General features: G+C 41.0%; 2 protein-coding genes across 3 annotated transcripts; one reads left to right on the forward strand and one right to left on the reverse strand.

Moving 5' to 3' along the window:
• Positions 1 to 8,215: 8,215 nt before the first annotated feature.
• On the reverse strand, positions 8,216 to 12,724 carry LOC139211030 (uncharacterized). 2 transcript variants are annotated; one of them, XM_070841272.1, is made up of 7 exons: positions 12,718 to 12,724; positions 12,201 to 12,444; positions 11,504 to 11,698; positions 11,095 to 11,261; positions 10,816 to 10,965; positions 9,533 to 9,705; positions 8,216 to 9,461 (listed from the first exon to the last, which is right to left on the reverse strand). In XM_070841272.1, the coding sequence occupies exons 2-7, from the start codon at positions 12,381 to 12,383 to the stop codon at positions 9,010 to 9,012; spliced, it is 1,320 nt and encodes a 439-aa protein (XP_070697373.1). In that variant the 5' UTR covers positions 12,384 to 12,444; positions 12,718 to 12,724; the 3' UTR covers positions 8,216 to 9,009. The 2 variants fall into 2 exon arrangements, with proteins under 2 accessions (XP_070697373.1, XP_070697372.1); XM_070841271.1 differs by having other exon boundaries at positions 11,095 to 11,264.
• A 7,160-nt stretch (positions 12,725 to 19,884) lies between these two features.
• On the forward strand, positions 19,885 to 25,360 carry thumpd2 (THUMP domain containing 2). Its single transcript, XM_070841081.1, has 11 exons — positions 19,885 to 20,048; positions 20,574 to 20,712; positions 21,009 to 21,722; positions 21,859 to 21,998; positions 22,167 to 22,244; positions 22,430 to 22,482; positions 22,816 to 22,903; positions 23,785 to 23,856; positions 23,973 to 24,087; positions 24,578 to 24,698; positions 24,958 to 25,360. Exons 1-11 carry the CDS (start codon positions 19,938 to 19,940, stop codon positions 25,271 to 25,273), a joined length of 1,947 nt encoding a protein of 648 aa, XP_070697182.1. The 5' UTR covers positions 19,885 to 19,937; the 3' UTR covers positions 25,274 to 25,360.
• Positions 25,361 to 26,316: the final 956 nt, after the last annotated feature.

The raw sequence follows: 26,316 nt of genomic DNA on the forward strand, positions 1-26,316 counted from the left end.
TGGAAGCAAAGGCTGCATCACCAGTGATTAATTCTGCCCGTTTTGTGTCTCATGAAAAAGTAATGAATGTGCATTGTCTCCATTTGCGCTGCTTCTGCTTTTCCCCTTTAACACATACATTCACCAATAATTCTTCGGAGTAAATGCAGAAGAGATAAATTATTAATTTTCATTAAAAGAAAAGCTTCTTTTAACCTACCAAAAGACTTGACATTTGGGAGAATTAAATGTTTGACTAATGCGCTAATTAAATCTGCTATCTGCATCGTAGCAGATTTAAACACCGAGAACAGAGTACAATGAAGCTCTTGTTTTTTAATACATGCTCAGCTATGGTGTTGAGCAGAACCTTTTGTGTGATTTATCTTATAAAATAATTGTAGTGTTGTAGGGTGAAGAATTTCTTGATCCTGACAAGTAGGAAACTCACTCACTGCTTTCACTGCTTATTTGCAATTTTACTCTTAATATTTTCAATTTTCACTGCACCAAGGCCAAAACAGGCCTAGGTATGAAACTTTGGTGTGTGTGTGTGTGCAGCCACTTGCTGCTGCGGCTCTATCCCTTTGTGCTATATTTGAAGATTTATGTCAAGATTAATTTTCCTGAAGACTCCTTGTTGCTGATTCCTAAATCTAATTGTGTAACCATTTGTTGTAAATAGTCAATTTCCTGACGTTGTCGAAATTGGCTAATAGCAGGTCAATGTAAACTAGACACAGACAGAAATAAATTATTATACTCCACAGTTAGCCAACCAACTGGATAGCGTTGAAAAAAATAATGGTCCTTGACCTTTCCAAGCATTTGCTGTGAATAAGTGCATGATTTCCGGTGAGGAGGAAGGTCATATGGAGTCCGTCATGTGATCGTTAGTTTGACAGCTGGTCAGTAGGAAGCTTTTACCGTCATATACCATGATGATTTTTCACCTCCTCCACTGTGATGGATCGTGCCCATAAATCCTTTTCCTGTTCCAGGAAGTTCTGTTTATTTTATTATAAATGAGTTTGTCTATCATTTGTGCCTTTGAATCGCAAGACAATGTTCTTTTTTGCTGTCTACTGTGTGTGAGTCAGCAAAAGTGACTTTCTTGTGTGCAGGTATTTGCCTTGACTCTTTTCAATCCCTCCCACTGCAGTGACTGTCTAAAACCTCATTATGCTGTTACATTTGATTTCTAGACAGGTACCTGTCTGGGAGCACTTGCAGGTTAGTATGCTGGGAAATGGTGTGAATTTATGTTTGTGCATGGTTGCTCCTGAACACTGAATAAACTGTCAGAAAGTCTGTGTTGGCTGTCAAACTGTACACAAGCACTTAGTGAGAGACAACAGGACCAGCCTTGACTCTCTCTCCACTGTTTGCTCATCTTTGTTTTTACTGTCTGTCAGTGCTCAACCAAAGCCGATACATTCAGTGATGAGACAGTTAAAGGCCTCACACAAGTTGCAGTGGAAGTGCTGAAGTAGTTTTTGAAGAAACTTTGATATATGTTGCACCCCCTGTAGTAGACTTAATAAACGCTTGTAACTTTGTATTGTAAAGCATTTCCAAGATAAATCTCAAAATGAAAATAAATGTATTACACTTGCTTGTTAAATGCCTTGATTTAAGACAAAAAAAGCAACAGATGTCTCCGCACTTCTGCTTTTCTTGACAACATTTCAAAGGTTTTGCAACAGCGACACCAGAATTAAATGTTTCTCCCATGGGACTGGCTAACCATTTCTCACTGTTTGTGATGTTACTGACTCCTAATGTAGTGAACAAAAGTGATCACACTGTCATGATTTTGAATCCTTCCCTGTTTGTTTGCTTGTTTTTTTTCTTATTTTTATGGTTTGATCTTAGTATTTGTGTATCTCCTTTGAAGTATTAGCTTGTTGTTCTGGTGCCAGATGCATAAAACTCTGCGTAGATCCCAACTAAACCCGTCTGTAGGCACAGAAATATGCATTATTTTCGTTCTATTTATAAAGCTGCCAGTGCAAATGGTTCTGTTTTATAAATTTCAGTCATTATGGAGCTTGGGGCACATAGACAAACCTCATTTCCAATTCCACAGTTCATCATGAATGGATGTAGACACACGAGCCTGCTCCACTGCTAATTAGACAAAAACAAAGAGGTGATTGATTAATGATTGATGATTCATTTATAGTGCTCATATTGAAACAGACTTTACAAAGTACTTTATGACTGACACATGGAAATGATGGCTCTCATTGTGTCTGATTTGATCTTTTCTCAGTACGTGGTCATATACAACCATGTTTGGTTTCTTTGCCTCTTGTTACAGTGGGACAATGTATGCAGGAGTCTAATCAGCAAAAATAACTGAACACCTGTTTGGGTGTTCAGGGCCCGCAAGGGAACACTGGCATATTTTTGGGGTGACACGATTAACAGCAGTGTCAACTCTATGTGTTCATCTGAGAGATGGTCGAGGATGTGTTTAGCCTTGCTAAGCCCAAAAGCTAGAAACATGGTGATGTAACACAGCGGTGGAAAGTGTTTCTGTGTGGGTTGAATTTTTCATTTCATTTGTCTTGTTTATGTTTTTGTCTATATTCAGCACAAGGTTAATGCCACTCATCGACTGGTGCCCTTCACAAGCATAACAGTTTAAAAAACTCATTTCCTCTAGAGAGCTTTAAGTGGAGACGTGCCCGGCCTACATTGACAGGATAACAGGGAAAATGCACAGTGACTCTTTATGTTTCAATCTAACACCTAACATTTTTCCCCCGTCTCGACATTTATTTGGTCTGCATACCAACCTATATGTATTTCATTTATACCTTATATCGGTCTCCGAGTTAGACATTATTCTGCCTGGCTCAGAGGTTGAGGGTGACAACTTGGACTGCACTGGAATATGATGTTACTGCCAGGCTTGTGCACAGACATAGGCACAGGCCAAAAGTATGAGTATATTTATATTTATTTTGTAAATGAAACCTTAAACCTACAAACATTCCTGTATCACACTGTGGGCCCCAGCCAGTAAGTAATACAGCAGCACACACACATAGAAACACACTAACACAAACACGCACACACAGTATGTGAAAATACATTCTGATCTTATTTTGAGCTTAAGTGTGTGGGTGTGCGTGTGTTTGAATTTGGACAACATCTGGTCTGTCTTTACTGCCATTGTTAATGCAGCAGAGGTCGTGCATGTTCTGGACACTGTGAGGGCACATGCTCCAGTGACAATACATTCGCCTTTAAACAAGGCCTGGACAGCACCAAGCGTACCAACAACAACTATGAATCCATGACCCAGTTCCATCTGTTGGAAGAGACCCCTCAGGACACCTCAGCTTTTGTGTTTTCAACCTATACATGGATGAGGCTTTTTCTATTTAAATGCATCTGCATGTGAGTTTATGTGTGTATGTGGGTTCCTTGCTCACAACTTAAAGTGAAAGCTTTCTACCAAATTATCTAAATGCAGCAGACATTTCGGTGAGAAAACATGTAGGAGTATTCAATGTGTGTGTGTGTGTGTGTGTGTGTGTGTGTGTGTGTGTGAAGGCACACGGAAACAGCAATTCAGTTTTCAATTCAGCTTTCAAATCTACTTAAGCAGGCTTGTGTAAAATGTTTTTTTTAGTTTCAGCGGGTTAAAATGGAGTCATATCCTAAAACAATTTATTATAGAGTAATTGCAGTTTTCATAGTTTTCATAATTGATGCTTTTCATGTAAATAACACACTGCATATGCAATACTTTAAAATTTAATGTGACGTTTGAAGGTGTTTTGACACTTGCCTTGTTTAATGTGTCTGAGCTGTGCTGAAACACACTAAACAAAGTTATAACTAACTGCCAAATCACAGGCATTAAGTATCCAAGATCACACCAATGGTCTCTGTTCACAGCTGACAAAAATATAGCTTTAATAAATAAATTGTTCATTGTGATTGATTATATATCTCAAGCAAGTTCTAAGTCAGTGAAAGTTAATTTTCCCTTAGAGAAATGATTCCGAAGGCTGTCTTGAAGGTGGGAAATCAATCTTAGAGCTGATATGGAATGTAAAGCGTATTCAATTTAGAGTTAATGGGCTAAAACATGCAAAACCAACGGTATGGTGCTGTAACACTGAAAGTCTTATTGAGCTCCTGAAGCCGCACTAATTGATGTTTTTTCTTTTAATGATGATGGATCAAATGACAATGTATTATGTAAAATATGAGGTTCATAGTGACGAACCCACAGATATCAGACCTTTTCAGTCCCTTTCATCTCCACAGAGCTTTTCAGTCTCTTTAAGATCATTGTCAGATCATAGTTTTCGAGTAATAATTCCACCCTAAACATCCTTATTTCCAGCTGTTGCATGTGTAAACAGGCAATGAAAGTAGGCCCAAAGCAAGGCATGAATAACAGTTAGACCTTTAAGCCATGTTGGATTCTGAACTAGATGGTGGAGGCTGGGTTGGTGGAGACAAAACTGCAGCAGCAGTGATAGTATAGTTTCACAGGAATCAATGTAGGAGGGAGACATATTTAAATGACCTGTCTTGTTGTGAGAATGGCTTTTGATAAGTGAATGACTAATAAGGACCTCTGATTTAATCAGCAGGCTGTCAGCTGATTACAGCTGGGGCATACGACTCTGTGCCTTACATGAAGTGATGCAATGTTTCATTTAGCAACATTTGAATAAGAATTTGATGACAGCAAGCACAAGGAGACCCCAGGTTCAAACCTGGATTTGAAACTGGAACCTTCTTGCTGTGAGGCAACCGTGCTTGTTTGGTCATGGTCATTCAATCCTGAGGAAATCATGCACATAGTCCTGCTGAATTAACTTAATTAAATTAAAGATTTTTTTGTGTTTAACTCTTAATAGATAATAACTAAGGATAATTTGATAATTGTGAGTTATCACAAGTTAAGTGTTCAGTGCCCATCACCTCACTTTCTAGCACCCTCCATCCTGTTCGCTCCCTCATTCTCTCCTTCCCCCAGTCTCTCACCTCCTCACCTTCCTTCCCTTCATCTCTGACACGATTCTTCCTCTGCTCTCACTCCTTTTCATGTCTCTCCTTCCTTTTCAATCTCTCTCTCTCTGCTTCTTGTCTTATTCATTTGTCTTCCACCTTTTCTCTTGCCAGAAGTTGATGACCAAGTCCATGTCTCTTTGATTTGCAGACACCCACACAACACACACACACACACACACACACACACACACACACACACACACACACACACACAGTATCAAAACACAAGTGTGTTTACACACTATCACATCCACCAACACAGAAACATATACAGTACACGCACGCACACACACACACACACACACACACACACAAACACACACTCGACAGTAGGTTACTCTGTGTCAGCGACTGTTCTCTGCTGAGAGGCTGTGGGCGGCGTGATGATGTCTAGTTACTGTGGCGATTTTCTGTTGCTGCGGTGACGCTTTCACGACAGCCGACCATAGCATACAAGCACAGACACTGACAACCACATTCACATCTAGTAGAGAGGGGAAAAGACATGTCAACAGTTCCAAACACACACACACACACACGCACACAAAGATCAAGATGAACAGGCTCTTCATTACACCTGCATGTACTCCCACATATACACAGGCCATCAGGTAGAGATACCGTTGAGGCCACTTTTGATCTTTGGTCCACACATGTCCCACCACAGTTAGGAAGGTAGAGAGGTAAAGTAAGGGAAAACAAGAAAAAAGAGACAACATTATATAGAACAACTGAAACCGTTAAAATTAAGTGGACGTCATACAAGATATGAAACGTGACTGTCTGCTGTACACTTTAAAGCACATTTAGATCCATGTTTATTGATATGTTGGTATAAATCTGTGTATATATGGAAATATTCTGTCTGTACTAATTCTTTGTTTGTTTGCGTTATTGCTCCAATGGGTCGGAAGGGTGTTCTCTACAAATAATGGAGTTCTTCACATGTGGGGATGATTTATTTTTTTGCACAACAAAAAGCTCAGGCCATGGTGGAGCCTTTTTTGTTGTCAAGGTCACACATTCTGAACATACCTGGGTTTCCTCTAGGTACTCCGGTTTTCTCCCGCAGGATGGAGGTTAGGTTTGTTTGTTGCTCTAATTTGCCTGTAGGTGAGTCAAGATAAATTATTTTTTTAAACTAACCCAATAACCACAAATCCTTGGACCAGCAGAGACCAAATCCAGCCTTCCAACAAAAATATTTGCTTGCCCCAGTGAATGCTAAAATTTTTCCTATACATATATATAATCTAATTCAATTTACCTCAGTATTTCACAAATCTACTGTACACCACAAATTACTTTTGGAAATCTTAGTAAACATGACCATATACCATATAATCAAGGATTTGGTTCTCAATCTCTAAAAAACGTGTAAGAACAGATTGTTGTTTTCTTTCCAAGGCAAACATACTGTAACAGTATTTCCATTCATCCATTGTTGGAAATTTGTATGTTTATTTTGCATGAAAAACTTACCAATTACAAGTCTCATAGTGCAACATGGAGCATACCTTTGTGTGTATGATTTATTTCCTGCCAAATAAAGCAGCATAACCTGCTGTAATTCTGTTAGCAAATGTAAATGGCATCTGCACTCAACTATGCCCCTAAAAGAACATGTTTTATAAATCTAATTTATTTTCTAGAATAAATTAAACTCTCAAAAATAACATGCTCTATGAAAAAAGGAAAACACTGACAACAGTTAAAACCTGTCCAGCTATGTTGGCCACACACTGAACAAGACTGAAAAAGTGGCCCTAACCTTATTGCAGACGGCCGCATTAGACCCTTGATTCAGATACACTATATGCATAACTTTTTATATACATTTTTTGCACATCATTAAATTTTTTATGAAGACAACTAACAATAGAAAGAGCTGTTCCTAAAGATTGGGGATGGAAAGTAGAACTAGAAGAGACTGCATAAGGAAAAGAAAAAAATACATAAAAACATTGCAAGAGAAAAATTAACATGGGCAGAGAAGGACACAATGAGCGCTGTGCAAATTACAATAGTTCTGCTTTTCATTAGTGTGCGTGTGTACAAAACCAGTGAGATTTACTTTACACTGAATAATAAAGTCACACTAGTCTGATAGCCAGTGGGAGAAAAGGAAAAAAGATAGAGGGAGAAAGAGAATAAAAGAACGAGTAATAACACCAATCAGACAGCATTAGCAGAGCAGAGACCAGTAATTGGAGCTGTGAAGCGTGACTCATCGGCAGCTAGCGAGACCTGACACACACACACACACACACACATAGAATTCTATCAACCACTTGTACCACTCTGTCTCTTTCTGTACTGCCATAACTATAATGCCTACCTCTCTAAGTAACACACACACCTTACTTTTTATGCACACACATACATAATCACTGTACGATTTTCAATTCACACTGACACTCACAGTATCTTGTATCTGCCTGGATTCACATCTCCATTCTCTTCCTCTAATCTGATCTACGGACACACACACATACTTGTATTTCTATCTTTGTGAGGACACTCATTCTCATGATGCATTCCCCAGCCCCTTAGCTTTGCCTTAGCCATCACATCTAAATGCCTAACCCCAATCCTTACCCAAATCTTAATGTAAGCCTAATTCTAACCCTAACCTTAAAACCACACGGCCTTTGCACGTTGCAAGTTGTGAAGACCTGCCAAAATGTCCTCACTTCCCAAAAATGTCCTCACTTTGCTACTAAAAAGAATGTCATAGTCCTCATTATGTAGCAAGTACAAGAACACGCGCGCACACACACACACACTCACGCCAGCACACCCACACGAAAAAAGCCACACACACTCCTTCTCTGGCCTGACATTCACACAGTGCTGACAGCTACGCCGCATAAAAGCTCCTTCCTGTGCTGCTCGCCCACCTGCTGCATGGAACACCATAACACTGAGAAAGAAAGCATCTTTCCAACCTTTCTGAGTGAGAACCACTTAATGAAAAGTGCCATCTCTCCTGTGGACGTCTTTCAAAATGTCTTTTTCACCATGCGTTTCCTTTCACGTAAATAGGGAAAATTGTCTTGTGCAGGTGGCGGACACTTTGTTCTCCTCATGACCTTTGAGTTTGGTATGAAAAAAAAATCACAGCCATCTAATTTCAGTCCATTTCTCTACCAACGAAAAACAGTCATGCATTAGTGTTTATTACACAGCTATTAACATTAACTTTATTACAAGCTCACACTGTTACATAAACAGGCAGAAAACGCAGAAATATCATGTCATATTCGCAATCAGTAACCACAGTATTGCCGTGACTGCACTGTTGCAGAACTGTGTCTCCAAATCTCATAATTCACATCATCAAATATGATGTCAGCCTTGTACAAATGTGGTCTTAGGGTTTCAAAGGGAATCTCTCAGGGGAAAATGAATTTAGTTTGCACATTATCTCTCTCTGCTCTCCGGCTCAAACTGAGAGCAGACTTGAGAATGAATTTTCCTCTATACTGTACATGCAATTAGGGTTAGGGTTGGGATTACGTAATCAGATTACAAAAAAATAAGTAACTATAGTCAGTCATAGTTACAGTGTCAAAGATTACTTGATTACATGTCTTTACGATATGACTTTTTTTAAACTACCACAGCTGTTTTAACTGTGATTCTTGTTATAATTTCTCTGTGATTCTACGCTGTAGTTGTGTGTTGGGCTGAACACGAGTGACACATTTTGAGCAGCAAATATTTAGCTTAGTAACCAGACACTGTAAACAAACTGTTAACCACTCACATTGAAACCCCTCATCTCATGTGTTGCAAAGGCCAATCATTTTGCATTGCAGACAAATCAGTAAAAACTGGCCTTCAGCTTCTATCCAGCAAACTCTTCTAAGCTCTTTGAATACATGACAGACAACAATGCAGAAATCCTTCATGTCTCTGAATTTAGTTTAATGTTTTCCGTCAGTAAAAGACTGACATCTTATAATTGCTGCTGCCTGGCTTTCATGCACTTGTTGCATCGTGAAGACTGTGATCAAGACTTTCATCCGGCTGCGTCTCCACAATACTCAATTTCACACCTTCATCTCTCTGCTCGCATTCCTTCACCTCGTCTCCTCTTCTTTCCATCTTGCCCTGTTCATCACTTATGCCCCCGTCCACTCTTTTGTCTCCGCTGATGCCCTCTGCCCGCTCTTTAAGTTGCACTCCATCACTTTGCCCCATCCCATTTCTCACCCCTGTCTTGTTTTTACATCCTGATTGAGTTCTTAGCGTTCTCAGATTGTCACTAGCTTTGATAAAGTAGTTCTCCAGCTCTGCCACAGGTCCCTTATCAGAGAACAGATGGTCCAAGTATGCCTGGGCGTATTGATCCGAGGTGATCAGGTCCAGGTTAATGGAGGAGGATGCTGTTGCAGAGGTGGCATCAGGCCCAGAGACTATCCTTCTTCTTCCTGTTAAGTTCAACTCAGTTCAGTTAAAGACACCTCGAAAGAGAAAGGCATGAACAGTTTTCTTGGTCTACCTGTCTCTGTGTCCATGGTGGCTAGAGGTATGGTCACACTCTTTCCCGTCTCTCTGTCTGTCACAGTGATTCCCGTCATGGATCCCTCCTCCGGCACCTCGCAGGAGGGTTCACATGATGCCAGGAGACCCCCCCGACATTTCACGACACACACTGTGTTAGACTTGAAGCGCCTATAATAAAAAGATTGGGGGGTGAGAGGATGGAATGAGGATTGAGAAAGAACAGAACATTTTAATCGATAACTAATTTTATCACTTTTTTGGCTTCTTTGTGTGTGATTGTGTCACTATATGAATGCTTTATAAATAAACACTAATTAACTTAGACAGAAACCTGGATTAATCATTAGTACATTTCAGTGATGAGATGTTGCAAGCATAATTGGCTGGGGACTAAGTGGTCGCCAGGTTAAAATTCAATTGATTTAAAAATTGTGTAATCTTTAGGCTTTTTCCCAGTTTACTCACATGCTGTTGATTATGATTTCAGCTATTGCCTGTCTGGCTGGGTATTTTACTTAAGCAGCAAGTCTAAATATAAGCTGAAAGTTTAGTGTTTGACTTTTCTGACTGGTGAGCTTCTTTGTGTGTTTTTGTTGTCAGATTCAGAGCAGGCAGGATAGCTTGTCTCGCAGTAGACAGCCAGGCCTTGTGTGGCTCTGGTTTCCGCTGTCAGTATGCTTTATTAGGCTCCTGCTTCCACTGAAGTGCTGTGTGTTTACTGTCTGACAACATGGTCTCTTCAGTGCTTATAGTTACTGGTTGCTGTGTAGTACACTTCCAGCACAGGCTGTCCACCTACAGTCTCCAGCTCCACCAAAACATCATCAGTAAAAAGACCACAGTCCACGGCACTGTGAACGGCTCATGCCAAATATATTTTATTAAAACATTTTTTGGGATAGTCATTTGCAATATGCGGCTACAAGAAACTACAAAGAGCTGCACTTTGAGACCACAACATCCCAGCCAAAATGCCCAAGTGAGCCCCACATGGGTTAGTGATGAGCTGGCATTTTGGTGTAAAATTAAAAAGCATGAAATAATATTATCAAAATTTCATCTTTATCATATCTATCCACGCTAAAAAAAACAAAAACAAATGCCAATGTATACCGCCAGATACCAACTTGTAGAGCACTTTGGCCCCATTAATGACCCAAACTGGCACACACATGTGGTATATGGAGCATGAACATGATGTCTAAGAAGTGACTGCTGTCATAGTGTTGAGAATATTCACCATAGTTGATTGGTAGATTGCTGCAGCTACTGTATTACCTGTAAACAGGTATGATCTGTGCGACGTCTTCCTTGTATTGCTCCAGCGCTGCCCTTGCAGCCAGAGGCTCAGCCTGACCCTCAAGACTTGCTAAGTGAACCATCATGTGGATGTGAAATGCTGCTCCACTGGCCCAATGCCGCAGAGACCTGCAGGAACAGACAGCACAAGAACAAAACCAATGCAAACCACCTATTGCACCTATTATCCGTTTTGCTCTGCTCCATTCATCCACTCCTCTGTATAATACCAGCCTCTGCTCAGCTGCATCCTCTCACCTGGAGTCACAGTCTCCCCCCAGCAAACAGCTCTTCAGCTGGGTGAGGGTGAGGCTGAGCTGGGCCTCGAGTCTGATCGAGTCCTGGGTTAGCTTGCTTTTGTCGTTCAGGTTGATCCTACAGCGCTTCAGGTACTCCTCCATCACCTCCTGGAGCTCCTGGACTCTCTGCTGGAGGTAGAAATTCATGCATGAAAATTATAGTACAGTGACTCTTCTGCAAAAATCATCTCATCCCTTTCTGCAGCTTTTTTAAAAAAAAGTTTAACAGTATTCCTTAGCAGGCACATTGACACACTTGGCTGAAATGTGTCAGTGAACACAGGAACATACTCTATTTCAATATGTAGAGCAGGCACTTTAAATACTTTTTGCAAAATCTCCTAATTACTTTCTATGATCGGCTTTACCTGGCATGACAATGGCCCGGCTGACATCCTTTTCACACCTGATGACTGTTTTGATGATGAATACGCCATATCCATCACCATTGTCACAACCAATCCCACCAGGCCAGCCAGGCGCGGCTCATCTGAGAAGGTCGACAATCTTCCTATGAGATCCCTCAGGTAGGTCGGCGCCCTGTTCCCAATGTCGCTCTGCAGCTGGGTGAGAAGAAATGACCAGAAATGTTCATGGCATGTTCCAGTGGTAACGGAATTCCAGCGTACTGTTTCTTCCCATCTGTCTCAATGAAATAAAAATGCTAGTTGAGTAGATTGCTCTCCCCTTGTTTTAGGAACAACCACAAATAGCATTTTGTCATCATATTGCTTCTCCATGGCCACTGTATTGATTTGTATCCTCTTAACAATCCCCAACAGGATGACACTCCTAATACTGAATGCTGCTCCATTTTGCTCAATCGCTCTGTCTTAACTGTCTCAAGGCAACAGCATCTTTCACCTCCTCTCCTTTCCTGTTAATCTCAATCTACACTTCATGACTGACTGGATCTAAAGATGAAATGATTGAGCAGTTCACCCGGCTCGGTCTATTTCAGAAGGGACGCGTTTCTAATGTCAGTCTACATCCCCTCAATGTTTTGCTCATATGCAGCATGACAACTCATACACACTGTCACGCTTTCTTTTAAATCTTATTAACCTGTTGCAGCTGTTCCTGGAGGCGGGAACGTGAGTCAAAGCTCTCATCGATATTGGGTTGGTGGAGAGGGTGAACGACTCCGAGGTTGGGTACAGCACCGCCTTCCAGCATGGCATTGTAAAGAAGAGAACCGATGACATCCGTCACTTGAGAAAGTTCTTCTGATGAGAACAGCTGACCCATGGCGATATTCTTTATGTGTGAGAAATGGCAAACCAGTAAATTTTCTGATTGTCGGCAGCATCTGAGGAAGAACAGAAAAGAAGAAAAGTACTAAACTGCAGGTAATTCCTTTACAAAAACTTTCAAACTTTCAGCATTGAATAACTGCTGTCAATAGTGAACCACATACTTAGAAAGCAGCCCAGTGTAATTATAGTTAATGTGTTGCTTTCACTATACTATGAGCTATTCTTTTCTTTAGAGTCTACACAACTCAAGACACAAGCAAAATATTTAATTCATCATATATGGAGGACATAACATTCACCAAATAACGCCATAATGGCAATCTTACATTTCATACTAGCATTCCCAAAGCATTTCAGTCACATGTATGTGATCTCTCTGTGTCTCTCCCTGCAGTGACTAGTGTTTTGTGCAGCCGGCCTCTTCCTTTTTCCTCCTCTGCTGACCTCCCCGCCTCCTGCAGTGAAGAGATTAACCAAGACAACACGGCAGCAGAGTGTAGCTCCGCAGTAAACCTAGACCTCCCCCTGGCTGCGCTAACCAGGAAATGCAACAGCTGTGAACACTGGGGACCGTTTGTCATGTCTTCAAGGCCAAGGACGCAGGCCTGTTGAGGTTTTGTCTGGCTTACCTCCATCTGAGAGGGTTTTTGATGCCTGTCTGCTGTTGGTGCATGGAGAATTTAAACCTCTGCGAATAGTTATTCTGTACTCTTTCTTATAATGCTATCTTTAAGGGAATGCGTGATGGTGAAATTAAACTAATCCTCCCTGTGCTGGGGGACTCCCTGGAAGAATCCTGAGGTCCTTGGGAATGAAAGTAATAGCTACAAACTCTTTATGGCTGTGTTAAACATTGAAAAAATAGGCCAAGGGCTTTTAGCTTTTTTATTTAGCTAAATGGAACAGTGGCCTTGGTGGTGGTGCGATGTTGACTTTTTTTTCCTTGATGGAATATGGGGCTAGGGGATTTGGGATTTTATGAAGTGTGAGAGATGTTCTTTGTTAACTGGGACAAGGGCTTGTGCACTGTCAGGCCTCAGGGTTTTGTGTGTGTTACAGCTGCATCTAAATGTAATGGCCCACACTGTGTTGTGGACCGTAGCTCAGGTTAATGTGGATGTCTTGTGTGTTCGATCGAACTTGCTAGAAAGGCCTCTTCAGACTGTAACCTGGTTTTTTTTTTATAATCAGTGTTTCAAAAGGATGTTAAACAGAACATTTTAAACAATTATTTTCTCTCCTTTCCATCTAGTTTAATCAGATATATTGTGTCATTTTGCATAAGGACTATATGCCACGACTTTAAAAGGAGTGGAAGCCATGATCTTATCACATTCACAGCTATAAGAGGCCAAATCACATTTTGTGAAAAAAGCCAGTGGGTGATGGGATAAAAGACCTCATCTATCTGTTTGTGACACCACCAGGGAGGTAAAACCTCTGCCTTGATGGAAGTAAATTAAACTCACTGTGTGCTGGGAGTCCACTGAGATTACCAAACCAACAGATCATAGCAAATGTTAGGACTGACTCATTTAAAGAATATGAGAGCCCTTTAACAGGGACTTTCATTAAACAACGTTAACATTTTTAATCTGGGATGGTGCCCATGTATTTGTACCTGGACTGCAGTCACAGGCTCACCTTTAATAATAGTTTGTGTAATAGAAGTAGGACTCACTGCATAAGTCAGTGAACATCTTGTCGGTCTTAGACACATTCAGTTGTAGGAAAGACTGTTCGCACCAACTGACTAAGTGTCCTTTCACTGGACCATGACTCCATTCCTCGTTGTGCCAAAAGGCTGATGATTATTGAGTCAGTGACAAACATATGTGTCTTTATAGTTAGCCTGACACTTGTTTGTCTACAAGACAAATACAAGCAGGGAAAGGACATAGCCTGGAGGAGTGCCTGTGGAAGATGAGAGTTTAAAAGACAAAGAACCACTTGCTCAAACCCCTCTGTTCTCTGGTGGACAAAAAAAGTCACTTATCCAACAAACAATATTAAATCTGTGTTTGAATTTGACTGCAGTGTATGCACGAGGATGTGCAGCTGAATACAATTAAAGGCTGGAGAGAAATCAAAAAGCTATCTTCAGTACTTTTTGGCCCCTTCCAGATGCCTCAAAACAAGAATTATTTTTTGATTATGAGCAAACTGGAAAACCTTGTTCTTAACAAATTGTTAAAACATTTAATGGTAAGGGAGGTTAAAGGCCAAGGAGCATTAATTATTTAATGACTTTGGTGAAGTGGCTTTAGCTACTGGAACCACAAAAGATTACCTCCAAAGACTTGGTGCCTTCTGCTGCTCCAAAAAGGACTGAAAGGTAATAAAAATGACACTTAGTTGTCCATCACCGCCTTTTGGGAGTGTCAGGACCAGAACAGCTCAAGGATTTTTCGGCTACAGGCTGAAAGATTTACACACCGCAACTGCTAACGTTAGTCATATCAAGTTTATACGTTGTTAGCACGTCATGCTGTGTCTACAGTCTGCCCCCAAGTCAGCAGGGAAGAATTAATGCAGCTTTAAAAGAGTTTGTTGTTGACAAGGTGTGGGGAAGGGCATTGCTCACCAAATAATGTTCTCCTGCCCAGTTTTACAACAATATTGGACTGAGATAAGCTAAATAACAGATATCATAGTTCAATGCACATTCTCTTTGGAGCCGGAGTGTTTATTTCTGGGAAGGACAGCTCTCTCACCTAATAAATATCTTCTGAGAACTGGAAGAGTAGCAGCACTTAAGCAGATAACATAACTGGGCTGAAACTGAGGAAAAATAGGCCTTTTATTCATCAATTATAACATTTTGCTATGTCACAGTGGGAAGTATACAAATCACGACATGAATGATGACTGAATTCCATTTAGTTGCTCCAGTTTCACGACCCTGGTATTGTGAAGGCTGGCTCACTGTCACACTGTCTCCTCATGCTTTATCTATTTTAATTAAGATGGAATTCGATGAGAAATGAAGATGTTGTGCATTAAAGAATGTGACATACACATGGGAATTATTGTAATGAATAATTGTTGAAAAGCGAGTATAGTTACCCTTCTGTGGGCTGACTTGTTCACAGTGAGCACACCAAGGTGTCACGATGAATTTGACAATGAAATCTTGATGTTTAAAAAATTGAAGACAGCGAACCTTACACACAGCAGGCACGAATCAAACCACACGTGGACCAACACACACACACTTCTCATTTCGTTCTCCTCCTCCTTCTCTCCATACATCTTCCTCTCCATCCAGTCTGCTTTCCATCCTCCTGCTCTTCCCTATTTTTGTTGATTTTGATGGCTTCTGTCAGTTTGAGCTGTTTACTGGTTTAGCTGTGCTGCCCCCCCCGTCTCTCTCTCTCTCTCTTGCTCTCTCTCTCTCTCTCTGTAACCCTGTCGACACACTTCACACTCCTGTGAGAGCCGTAAATATTTAAATGTGCCACACAAATATACACACGTACACACACACACACACACACACACACACACACACACACACACACATGCACACATATCGGCACTCAGAAGTGGGCATGGATACACACATATGGTTAAGTGGTGAAAATTCAGTGCTCCCTCTCTCTCTCTTTTTTTTTTCGCTCTGTCTCTTTGTAAATGTCTCATTTCCATCTGAGAGTGAAGTGAGGATGACAAGGAAAGAAAGTTGATAGGTAGGCAGAAAATGTGTTGATGAGAGAGAAAGGAGAGAGGAGGTGAGGAGAGAAGAAATGGAAATCAAAAGAAAAGGAATAACATATGAAGTAAATTTTGATAGAAAAGAGGAGTTGGAGGTGAGTGACAGACCTAGACCTATCTACCACACACACACACACGCACACACACAGCCTGGCCTTTTAAATGACAGCCCTCTTGAAACCTCGCTGAATATTAATCATCAGACAAAGAAGATGACACTTGGACCTTAACTTTAATTCTCCATCAGATTAAGAGGTGATTCAGGGAATGGACCAATGACATTTAGGTGTGTGTGAGTGCAGGTTTAAGTACCTGTATACAGTGTGTGTGTGTGTGTGTGTGTGTATGTGTAGATCAGCAAGTGAGCACATTGAAAAACAAAGGGAAGTTACTGTATGCGTGTTACTGTTTGTGTGTCCACCGACAAAAAAAAAAGCCTGTTTTGTTTTGTAACAGGATCATTTTGTTCTTTCATTGTACAAATGGAAATTTTGCCAAGTTAAGGTCAAGTGTGTGTTTCTGAGTCTACTTGTGTGTGTTATTATCTGTGCAGAACCTTAAAGCTGTGGCTTTGTCCTGCATTATTTGCAATTTTACCAACACTGTTTACATTATTGTCCCTCTCGACACTAATCAGGCTTCAGCTGCACAGAAACACCAAGACTGCACTAATCAGTCCAACATGATGAAATTGTAAAACAACTTTGCCCTCCTCCATGCCCATTATTTATGTATCTATCATTTTCAGTCCATTGCTTTTTTCTCTCTTCTGTGCTTCTTTACCCTCAACTCATTTCTTCTCTTCTCTTTCATTTTCTCGCCGCTTTGTCCCCCTCCCTTCCTCAGATCATTTATGGAGTGTGGAGGAGAATAAAAACAAGTTTAATGTACAGTAATACATCATGCCGTGGCTGGGGTGCCGGGCGGCATCCATTTTGTGAGGCTGATGTGTTCACTTAGCAGCAGTGGGGCTAATTATTGCAAATGGCAGCTGTTGAAAGCAGTATTAATGTCTCCTTTCTACATGAATACGTCCAATATTATGGGCCGATGAAAGCAGTCACAGGGTAAACTTTGAAGAGAACGACAAAGAAAATGAGAAACCTGAATTGTGGCTTGTCAGGTAACAGGCTGAGTCAAACCAGCTTTATCTATTTAAGCTGTCGCTGATGAAAGGTAATGTAATTAGACTCCATCTTGCAGCAACACAAAGTTTATTTCTCTAACATTTTAATGTAACAGGGCCTCTGACTGTGAGATGCTGGATGGTAATTACAGGAGAGACGCTGGATGCAAACAGATTGTTATGAAACCTGTTTGATCTTGCAAAGGAGAAAAAAACTCACTTCAGGTGTCTTTTGTTTTTCTAGATACAGACATTGATAAAGATATTGTGTGCAAAGTTTTTGTCAAATAAATGTATTGTAGTGAAAAAGTTAACTTTCCACTGTCTCCACTGTCAAAGCAGGCACATGAATCAATTCTAATCTAACCACTAACTGAAAACTAAGAAACTGAGAAAAGAAAATCTTGTTACTGGTGTGGCTCCAGGGATGGCAATGTCAGTCCAAAGTCTGCTGGTCCACCACTTTGGTCCAGACTGAAACCACTGGATGGATTGCCATGACATTTTATAGACTCATCCTGTACAATATCTGAACTTCTATAAGATGAATTGGTACAGTTTTGGCACACCATGAGATTGACACTTGTGGTTTTAAATGAAAAGTCTTCACAATGTCTACACGCGATATGCTGCCTCCACGTTTGGATAGCATATGTGATGGTGACACACTATTAGAATTGTCATTCTGCATGATAGCATGCAGGTGTTGTCATTCAGATCAAACCATCACTGTGCCGAAATCCTCTCAGAGCTGCCAGCGTGTCCTGAGTCTCTTAGTCTAGTTAGACTATTGAATCTCCCAGAGGTGAAATGACTTCTGTTGTAATGTGGCCAAGTGATGAAATCCACTGGCAAACTATTCATTCTGGTAAAGAAAAACAAAGGTCAATATGCTGCCTAGTCGTTGTACAAGATGAGTCTCTTGAAATGATCACTGTGTCAGATTAGGTGGCCAAGGTTCCTGCGCTGACTATGCAGAGAGGCATGGCAGCCTGCAGGAAACCCAAAAATGGAAGGTTCAACTCTTCGACCTTCAGCCGACGTGTCTATTCTAACTTTTACCAACAACACATCGCAGGGACTCAGATGAGGGAAAGTCCTGTGGTTTCACTAGTAAGACAATGTGGGTCTCATGTGGGAAACCTATTTGGGCCGAGGCTTGTGGCATCTGCAGTGATTATCCCAATACACCACAAAATGGATGAGTAAATAAATGCTTAAAAATAAAAACTAATGAGTATATATATACATATACTCATTAGTTTTGATTTTTATGTATGAGTAAGATTCAGAAACAGAAACTTATAATTGTACAACAAAAGGAAACGTATCCTCTAAGTAAACAACAAAAACAGTAGATGAAAAAGCATCACATTCAATGAATACAGCCTCTCCTCCTCTGCCCTATCAACAGACAGGCATATCTCTCTGTCTACAGACCCTCCGTTGGGATGTCAAGCTTCCGACCATCACACCCTGAAAAGAGCACCCCATTAGAGAGTTTAGAGATACTTAGAAGTTATAATTACTTTCCGGTCTACACAATCTCATGATCTCTTGTTTTCCCTTTTTTTTTTGTCTTTTCCCACTTTCCCAGAATAAATCTGAAGTGATGTCTTCTCCCAGTCATGCTGGGGTATAACTCACTCAGATAATCAGAAATTTCCTCTTGGGCCAATATTACATAAATCGAAAGCGATACCCATTCGCTGTTATATAAACATACTTACTTATCATAATTCTTCGCCCTGTTACGAGCATGCAGTGCACTGTGGCAGGTCACAACAGCCTGTCAGCATTTGAGGGGTTTATGGCACAAGGCAACAAGCTGAACACTGTCCATCAAGTAAAGTAAGGGGATTTAATATGTTTGGGGTCATTAATATGTCAGAGAGAGAAATCAGGGATTAAAAAATGTTAGAAAGATTCTGACAGGGCCAGAGGACAGACTGAGAGAGGACAGCGATTTATAGATAGTTGAGATTCAGCCAGAGGGAAGATGTCTTTGACTCCAGTAGATAAGAAAAAGTTGAGAATTGTTTGAAAGCACAAACTGCAGGGTTTATTAAAAGTCTTCTCTTAGCTTCAGAGGAACACCTGTGCAGAGCTGCCTCCAGGTAACTGCGTGTGTATTGTGTCTTTCCCAACAGATGTGTATTATATGTGTGTATATGTGGTGCACTTGCACATTTGCTGTTTGTTGCTGTCTTGCTGAAAGTGTGTGCATGTCTAATGTGCATTTGGATATTAAGTGCATGTGTGTGTGTGTGTGCGTGCGAGAGCTGATAGAGGCTCTCACTTCAAATCACGCATTATGTAAAATTAGGCACAAAATGAAGCGCTTGTTTTCGTGACCTTTTGTGCTGCAGCATCACATTAACAAGTCATTATTTTAAAGAAAATTGATATGAGCAAGTCTGAGCACATTATTGCATTCATACTGTGATCAATGTTACGATTAATATGCAGATTGGTTCTGTTTATAAAGGCCAAACCACGTCTCCAGTTTGTTAAATTAGTGACTTTTTCACTGTGCAAGAGAGACCCCTGCTGGCCAAGACGAGCCATTGCAGTGATATGACGTACTTCCGTTTCCGGTGTAAACAACAACCCAATATGGCGACTTTCACACTCAAATAGAAGGTATGCCAAACCTCTACACGCAGTTATGAACTTTTGTTGGCACTGAACATACTGTTTAACATAATGGCTGAAATGAGAAGTGAGGGGGGTTTAGTTCGCTACTACTGCACCGCCGGTAACGGGATGGAGCCTTTCTTAATTGAAGAGGTTAAGACGAGGCTGGCAGCTGAAGATGTGAGTGTTTCTGTTTGTGTTATATTCAGTCAGTGCTTGCTATTGTACTGTATGCAAGTTTGTTATTAAACTGTAAAATAAAAATATCCCGTGTCAGTACGAAGCTCGGCTTACTTAGCCTTTGCTAATCAAGCATGAAGGATCCTCTAAAATGTGCAAGGCTTCTTCCTGTTAATTGCTCAAGAGCTGATAAGCCGATCCTGAAGTGTTTAGTTAGTAGGTGATGGTCTAAATAATGACCTCATTGCCTTATTAAGTATATTGGATTTGTTATATGAAATGATGCCTCTGCTCCTTTCCTTGAAGATTAATGTTGAATTTCATTAAATTATATTATGTTTCTATGATATTTCATAAGGTGAAGTGAACCCCGTCCTTTTATAACACTGCGGTAGTATCAGTATCAGTGTCATGTCAAGTTCAAATTTAAGTTAGGGATCCTTCAAGAAGTCATTAAATAGTCATTTGAATTGTTGCCCTTTTGGCTACTGTAGGCAGTGCCGTGCTGTTTTTGTGTGTGTCCAGGTGTGTCAGGTGCCAGGCAAAGTGTTGTTCAGCTCCTCTGCAGGGATCAACCGAGTCAGAGAGCTGAAGGCTGCAGAACGACTCTTCCTCCTGTTGAGACAAGACTCACCTGTGCGGCTGTCTGCCCACACCAGCCCAGGTACCAGCCTGACGCATCAAATACACAGCCACATCTAATGCAAAACATGAGGAATATATTTGCAGATAACAGATTGCATGCCTTTCGTTCATGCCTAGTCTATTAGTTCATATTTATATTAATGTAATTCATCAGGTCAGTGCATGGGAAATTTGCCGATCTGTTTTACTTAATATAATAAAAAAGACATCACTAAAGGAAAAATCCCAAAGGGAAACAAAACCACCATGGAATTCAGTGCCTAATTACCAATTTTGTACTGACTTTTCTGTTTTGTTCACGGGTAATGTTCATAGCAAAGGCAGCCTCTGCACTGCAGTCTACACTGCTGGGTGACAGCAATCAATGGACCAGTGCTGTAATGACATGGAGCCGTCTGCAGGGGGAGCTGGCAGACAGAAGGACTACAGCCAAGACTCCAAGTACTACCCCCAGAATGACAAGAAAGATGGAGGAGGGAGGGAGTGAGGAGGAGGATAAGTGCGCTGTGGAAACCAGAAAAAGTGCAGAAGGGCAAAGGAAGGAGGAGAGTGGGAACAGGATTCAGATGTGTGGTGAACAAAATGGAGCACAGACACTGGAAAAGAGGGGAAAGAGAGAGAAAGGAGAGAAAGAGGTTGAACGAGTGAGTGATGTAGAGAGAAAAAGGGAGAAAGAGATGAGCGGAGAAACTTGCATTGAAGCCCAGACGCTGGAGAAAAAGAGGAAGAGAGATGAAGAAGAAGAGGAGGATGAAAGGAGTGGTGCAGCTCAGGGATCTTGTTGTGAGCAGAATGTAGAGAAAGAGAAGATATCTGAGAGAGAAAGAAGGAGAAGAAAGGAAGAGGAGGAGAGGGGAATGGTTATGGAGTTTAGCAGCTGTAGAAAGAATAGTAAACATGGAGTGATCTCAGGGACAGATTTCAATGACAGAGGCCACACAACACCAGGACTAGACCACAATGTGGAAAGTAGCAGCAGGACAATGGATGACATGACAAAGGACTTTGCTGTAGAAAGTGTGGACAATGGTAATAAGATAGATATTTTTTTGCTTTTATTTAACTTGCATATTACCAACCTTTAATGTTAATGTCTTTTTAACTTATATTTTTATTGCATCTTTTTTTCCTTCTGTCTTGTCACGCTTGCCTCCATGTAATGAAGTCATTAAGAAGCCAATAAAGACCACTGGAGGAAGAGATGAGACACCCAGCCGGATCGAATCAAAGACTCCTTCTGTCCCGGTCTCTTTTAGGATCAGCTGCAAATGTACTGGATTTTTATCCCGATACTTCAGCTCACAGGTAGTGGGAAATGCACATGACAAAGCAATGTTAAGTCCGAGCATTGTCTTCGGCAGGCGTGTGTACTGTGTAAGATGTAAAACACATCACAAGTGGGATCCTATTGTAAGCGAAGTAAGATAATCTTTGCAAAGCTGTACAATGTGAGACTTTCTGTATCCCATATAGGAGGTGAGCAAGGTGATGGGAGTAGGTCTGAGCAGACTGCTGGGCTGGAAGGCTGACCTGAAGAATCCACAGCTGGAGGTTAACTTAATTCACCGAGTTAAAAATCTTCCCGATTGTCCTGTTTTGTGAAAGATAATATTGTGTATGTATTTATGGGCATAACTGATGATATTATAAGTAAATATTCCCTCTTTGGTTAAGACTCTGCTCTCTTTTCTGTCATTTTCAATGCAACATCATTAGTTGTTTGCTCTTTTTTTCAGATTCATGTTTATTTGAGTGATGACCACTGCCTGCTGGGGATTCCACTCACCAGGTTACTGACAGCACATTAAATACATTAAAGATGTATCAAAGATGACTGTATGCTTGTCTCCTTTGAGGGTCCATCAAAGTCCCTTAAAGAAACAGATGTTAAGTTGAGCCAATGTGCAATAACAACATGCAATGGAGATGATCTCAGTGTTTTTGAATGTGCTTTCTCTGCAGTGAGTTTAACTTTTCATAATTTTCATGTAATTTCTCCTTCCTTGAAACTCCAAATCTCAGAAACGTAGTGGATGTAGACTTGGTGGTGGGTTATAGACGTTTCATGTGTCAGCTTTAATTAATCTCTTAAGCAGCTGTCTCCTCTCTCTCTTTCCGTCAGGTTACCTCTGGCGAACCGGAGCTACATTAAAACCACAGGACTGAGGTCTACAGTTGCCTGGGCTATGGCCTCATTGGCTCACATACAGGTACTAACACACACACAGGTGATGGATGCCTGCTGCTGTGTTCTTCATTTATGAGGAAACTACTTTTTTATGTGAATACATTTGTTTATGTGTGTGAATCAGAAGATGATGCAAGCAAGGGTCTTCCTTTTGTCTTTGTTGTAGAAAGATCTTTCTACAAAGATTTACCAATCTCCGCAGGTTTAGACTCATTAAATGGGAGCTTTGAGTCTTAAAGCTGCTAATTCACACAACAATAAATCAAAATTCAAGTGTAGAATCAAAGGGCCGGTGGCGCTCTGTGGGTATGTGATTTACACAGGCAAAAGAAGTCCAGTGTCCATTCAAAATTTTAGCAGTGTCTTATTTATTTTCTCCAACAAGTAAGCAGAGAAAAGAAATCATGGCTCCTGCTGCCTCTCTTGCCCTTGTAAAAAAAAACAACTATAGGCTCACCCAGGTGCATGCTGGTCCTGTAGCTGCCTACCTATCTATATAGCATCAGGTGCCAACAGTGTTACCCAATTTACAACAAAACAAAATAGCAGTTACACAAAAACTAAATATGCTAAAGAAGAAAATGATTAAAGCAAACAAATAGCTAGCAAAAGAAAATACGTTCAAAACTTAATCTAAATACAGCAAACACGTAAAATAACGAAAACAAGAAATACTACTTACTACAACTAAATACTAACAACAAGTAAATAGCTGCCACACAGAAGCTGTCCTCATTCTCAAACTTTTAGCATAATATTTGTTGTCTATAACTTGACAGTCTGTGTGCCAAAGCATTTGCATGCACACTGGTCAGACTAGAATGTAATAGTGCCCTTCAGCCACAGTCACACTGTAAACGGTTGACCAACTGTGTGTACCTTATTTTATCTTCCGTTTCCCAGCCAGGCTTCTGTGTGGTTGACCCAATGTGTGGGGTGGGAACCATCTTAATAGAAGCAGCACAGGAGAACAAGGTCAGGACTGACATCTACACAGAGATAATGCCTGACTGTAAAGTATAGAAAACTGTATAGAAATGTGAATTTATGGAATATATAATCTGATCTATCATTCTCAATGGGGTCTTCAGGCTGCCACTTTCCTGGGTATGGACATTGATGATGGACAGCTCCGAAAGGCCAAGGAGAACGTACAGTTTGCAGAGTTGGGAAACAGGATACAGCTGCTGAAAGCCTCATCTATGGGTAAGACACCCGCACAAAATGATCACAGGAGTAATTTTAAATGTATGTCGTGAAACATTTTTGGTTTTAAGCTAGTTTTCATATCCAGGGAGAGCTCAGCAGAATACATTTGTGAGTGGCAGTTGCATCATAGTAAATGGTCAAAACGTCAGCTTGAAAATATGAAATAAAGCTGCTTAGAAAAAATATATTGCTTTTTTTGTATAATAGGAAATATCTGCCCTTTGGAAAGCTGTCACACAAACACAGAGATAGCCAGCAATTCTGCAACACTGTTAAAAATTGACTCATTAATGTCAGTTAGTGAATCATGAATCCCAGGTCATGATGCAATCCACATCTCGCTTTTAGAAATTGAATATTTTATTTAGTTCTGGGGATCCAGAGCTGCATGTTTTGGATGGGAAACAGTGAGTGGGAGGTGAGTGTGGAGCCTGCTGTCATGTGTTAAATTGCCTCTTGGCTTGTCTGTCGTCCTCTGTGTGTGCAGTGCTGCCTCTGCCCAGTGCCAGTGTCGATGCTGTAGTCTGTGACCTACCGTTTGGCAGGAAGTTTGGCACCAAAACAAACATGGCTGCCAACCTGCCACTCATCCTCACCGAGATGGAGAGGTTTGTGCTACTGTGTGTCGGATTCCTTTGTTTCTTTTACATTTGGTCAGTGAATCAGAAAATGGTACTAGTTCTTCTGTGCGTGCTTGTGTGTGTTCACGTACTGCGCATAATTCATAGGATATGAGTCAAGTGGAACATCACAATAGATTAATCTTGTCCTGTTTCTTCTAAAGTGAAACTAACTCCTTTTTAATTTATCAGCAGACATTTTATGCACATGAAAAACATGTTTATTAAACAATGTTTTTGTGTCTAGGGTGCTCTGTGTTGGCGGTACGTTGGTTCTCCTCCTGAGTCCTCAGTTATCCTGTCTCCTGAAAAACCTCCTGGCACAGAAAGACACTGGATCAGCGTCTAACCAGGAAACAAAGGCTCAAACTGGGACACAAGACTGTCCATCTTCTCACCCTCATGGGGTCGTTTCCCCACCTGCCCAGGAAACAGGCCCTCAGGCTGGGCTACAACACAGTCTGCCTCCCCCTCTGTCCTCCCTGAAGCACCAGGCAACTCTTAGAGTCAGCTTAGGCACGATAGATGGACTTATCCATAAATATGTCAAGATGGACACTTGATCAGTGTTGTTGGAAGCTTCTTTTTAAAGTAATTAATTACTTGTGTTTGTTATTCGTCATGAAAAATAAGAAGGCATGGACTACTTTTGGTGTTGTCTGTTTCCCTACTGTTTTTTAATTGCAAATAATAATATGAAGAGATAAATTTTTGGAAAAAATTGTTAAATTTGGGTTGTGTGAGTTTTTGCCATTCCACAGGTAAATTCTTTATTCATCTTCCTAATAACTGGTTGTGCCACCCTTGGCGGCAACAACTGCAACCAAGCGTTTGCAATAACTGGCAATGAGTCTTTCACATCGCTGTGGGGGAATTTTGGCCCACTCTTCTTTGCAGAATTGTCTTAATTCAGCCACATTGGAGGGTTTTCGAGCATGAACGGCCTGTTTAAGGTCATGCCACAGCATCTCAATCGGATTTAAGTCCGGACTTTGACTAGGTCACTCCAAAACCTTCATTTTGTTTTTTTTGAGCTATTCGGAGGTGGACTTGCTGGTGTGCTTCGGATCATTGTCCTGCTGCATAACCCAAGTGCGCTTGTGCTTAAGGTCACGAACTGATGGCCGGACATTCTCCTTCAGGATTTTCTGGGAGAGAGCAGAATTCATGGTTCCATCAATTACGGCAAGTTGTCCAGGTCCTGAAGCAGCAAAGCAGCCCCAGACCATCACACTACCACCACCATGTTTGACTGTCGGTATGATGTTCTTTCTCCGAAATGCTGCGTTAGTTTTACGCCAGATGTAACGGGACGCACACCTTCCAAAAAGTTCCACTTTTGTCCTGTCAGTCCACAGAATATTTTCCCAAAAGTGTGGGGGATCATCAAGATGTTTTTTAGCAAGTGTGAGATGTGCCTTTGTGTTCTTTTTGGTCAGCAGTGGTTTTCACCTTGGAACTCTGCCATGGAGGCCATTTTTGCCCCGTCTCTTTCTTATTGTTGAATCATGAACACTGACCTTAACTGAGACAAGTGAGGCCTGCAGTGCTTTAGATGTTGTTCGGGGTTCTTTTGTGACCTCCTGGATGAGTCGTCGATGCGCTC

The sequence above is a fragment of the Pempheris klunzingeri genome, chromosome 12, assembly GCF_042242105.1.
Source record: "Pempheris klunzingeri isolate RE-2024b chromosome 12, fPemKlu1.hap1, whole genome shotgun sequence".
NCBI lineage: Eukaryota > Metazoa > Chordata > Actinopteri > Acropomatiformes > Pempheridae > Pempheris > Pempheris klunzingeri.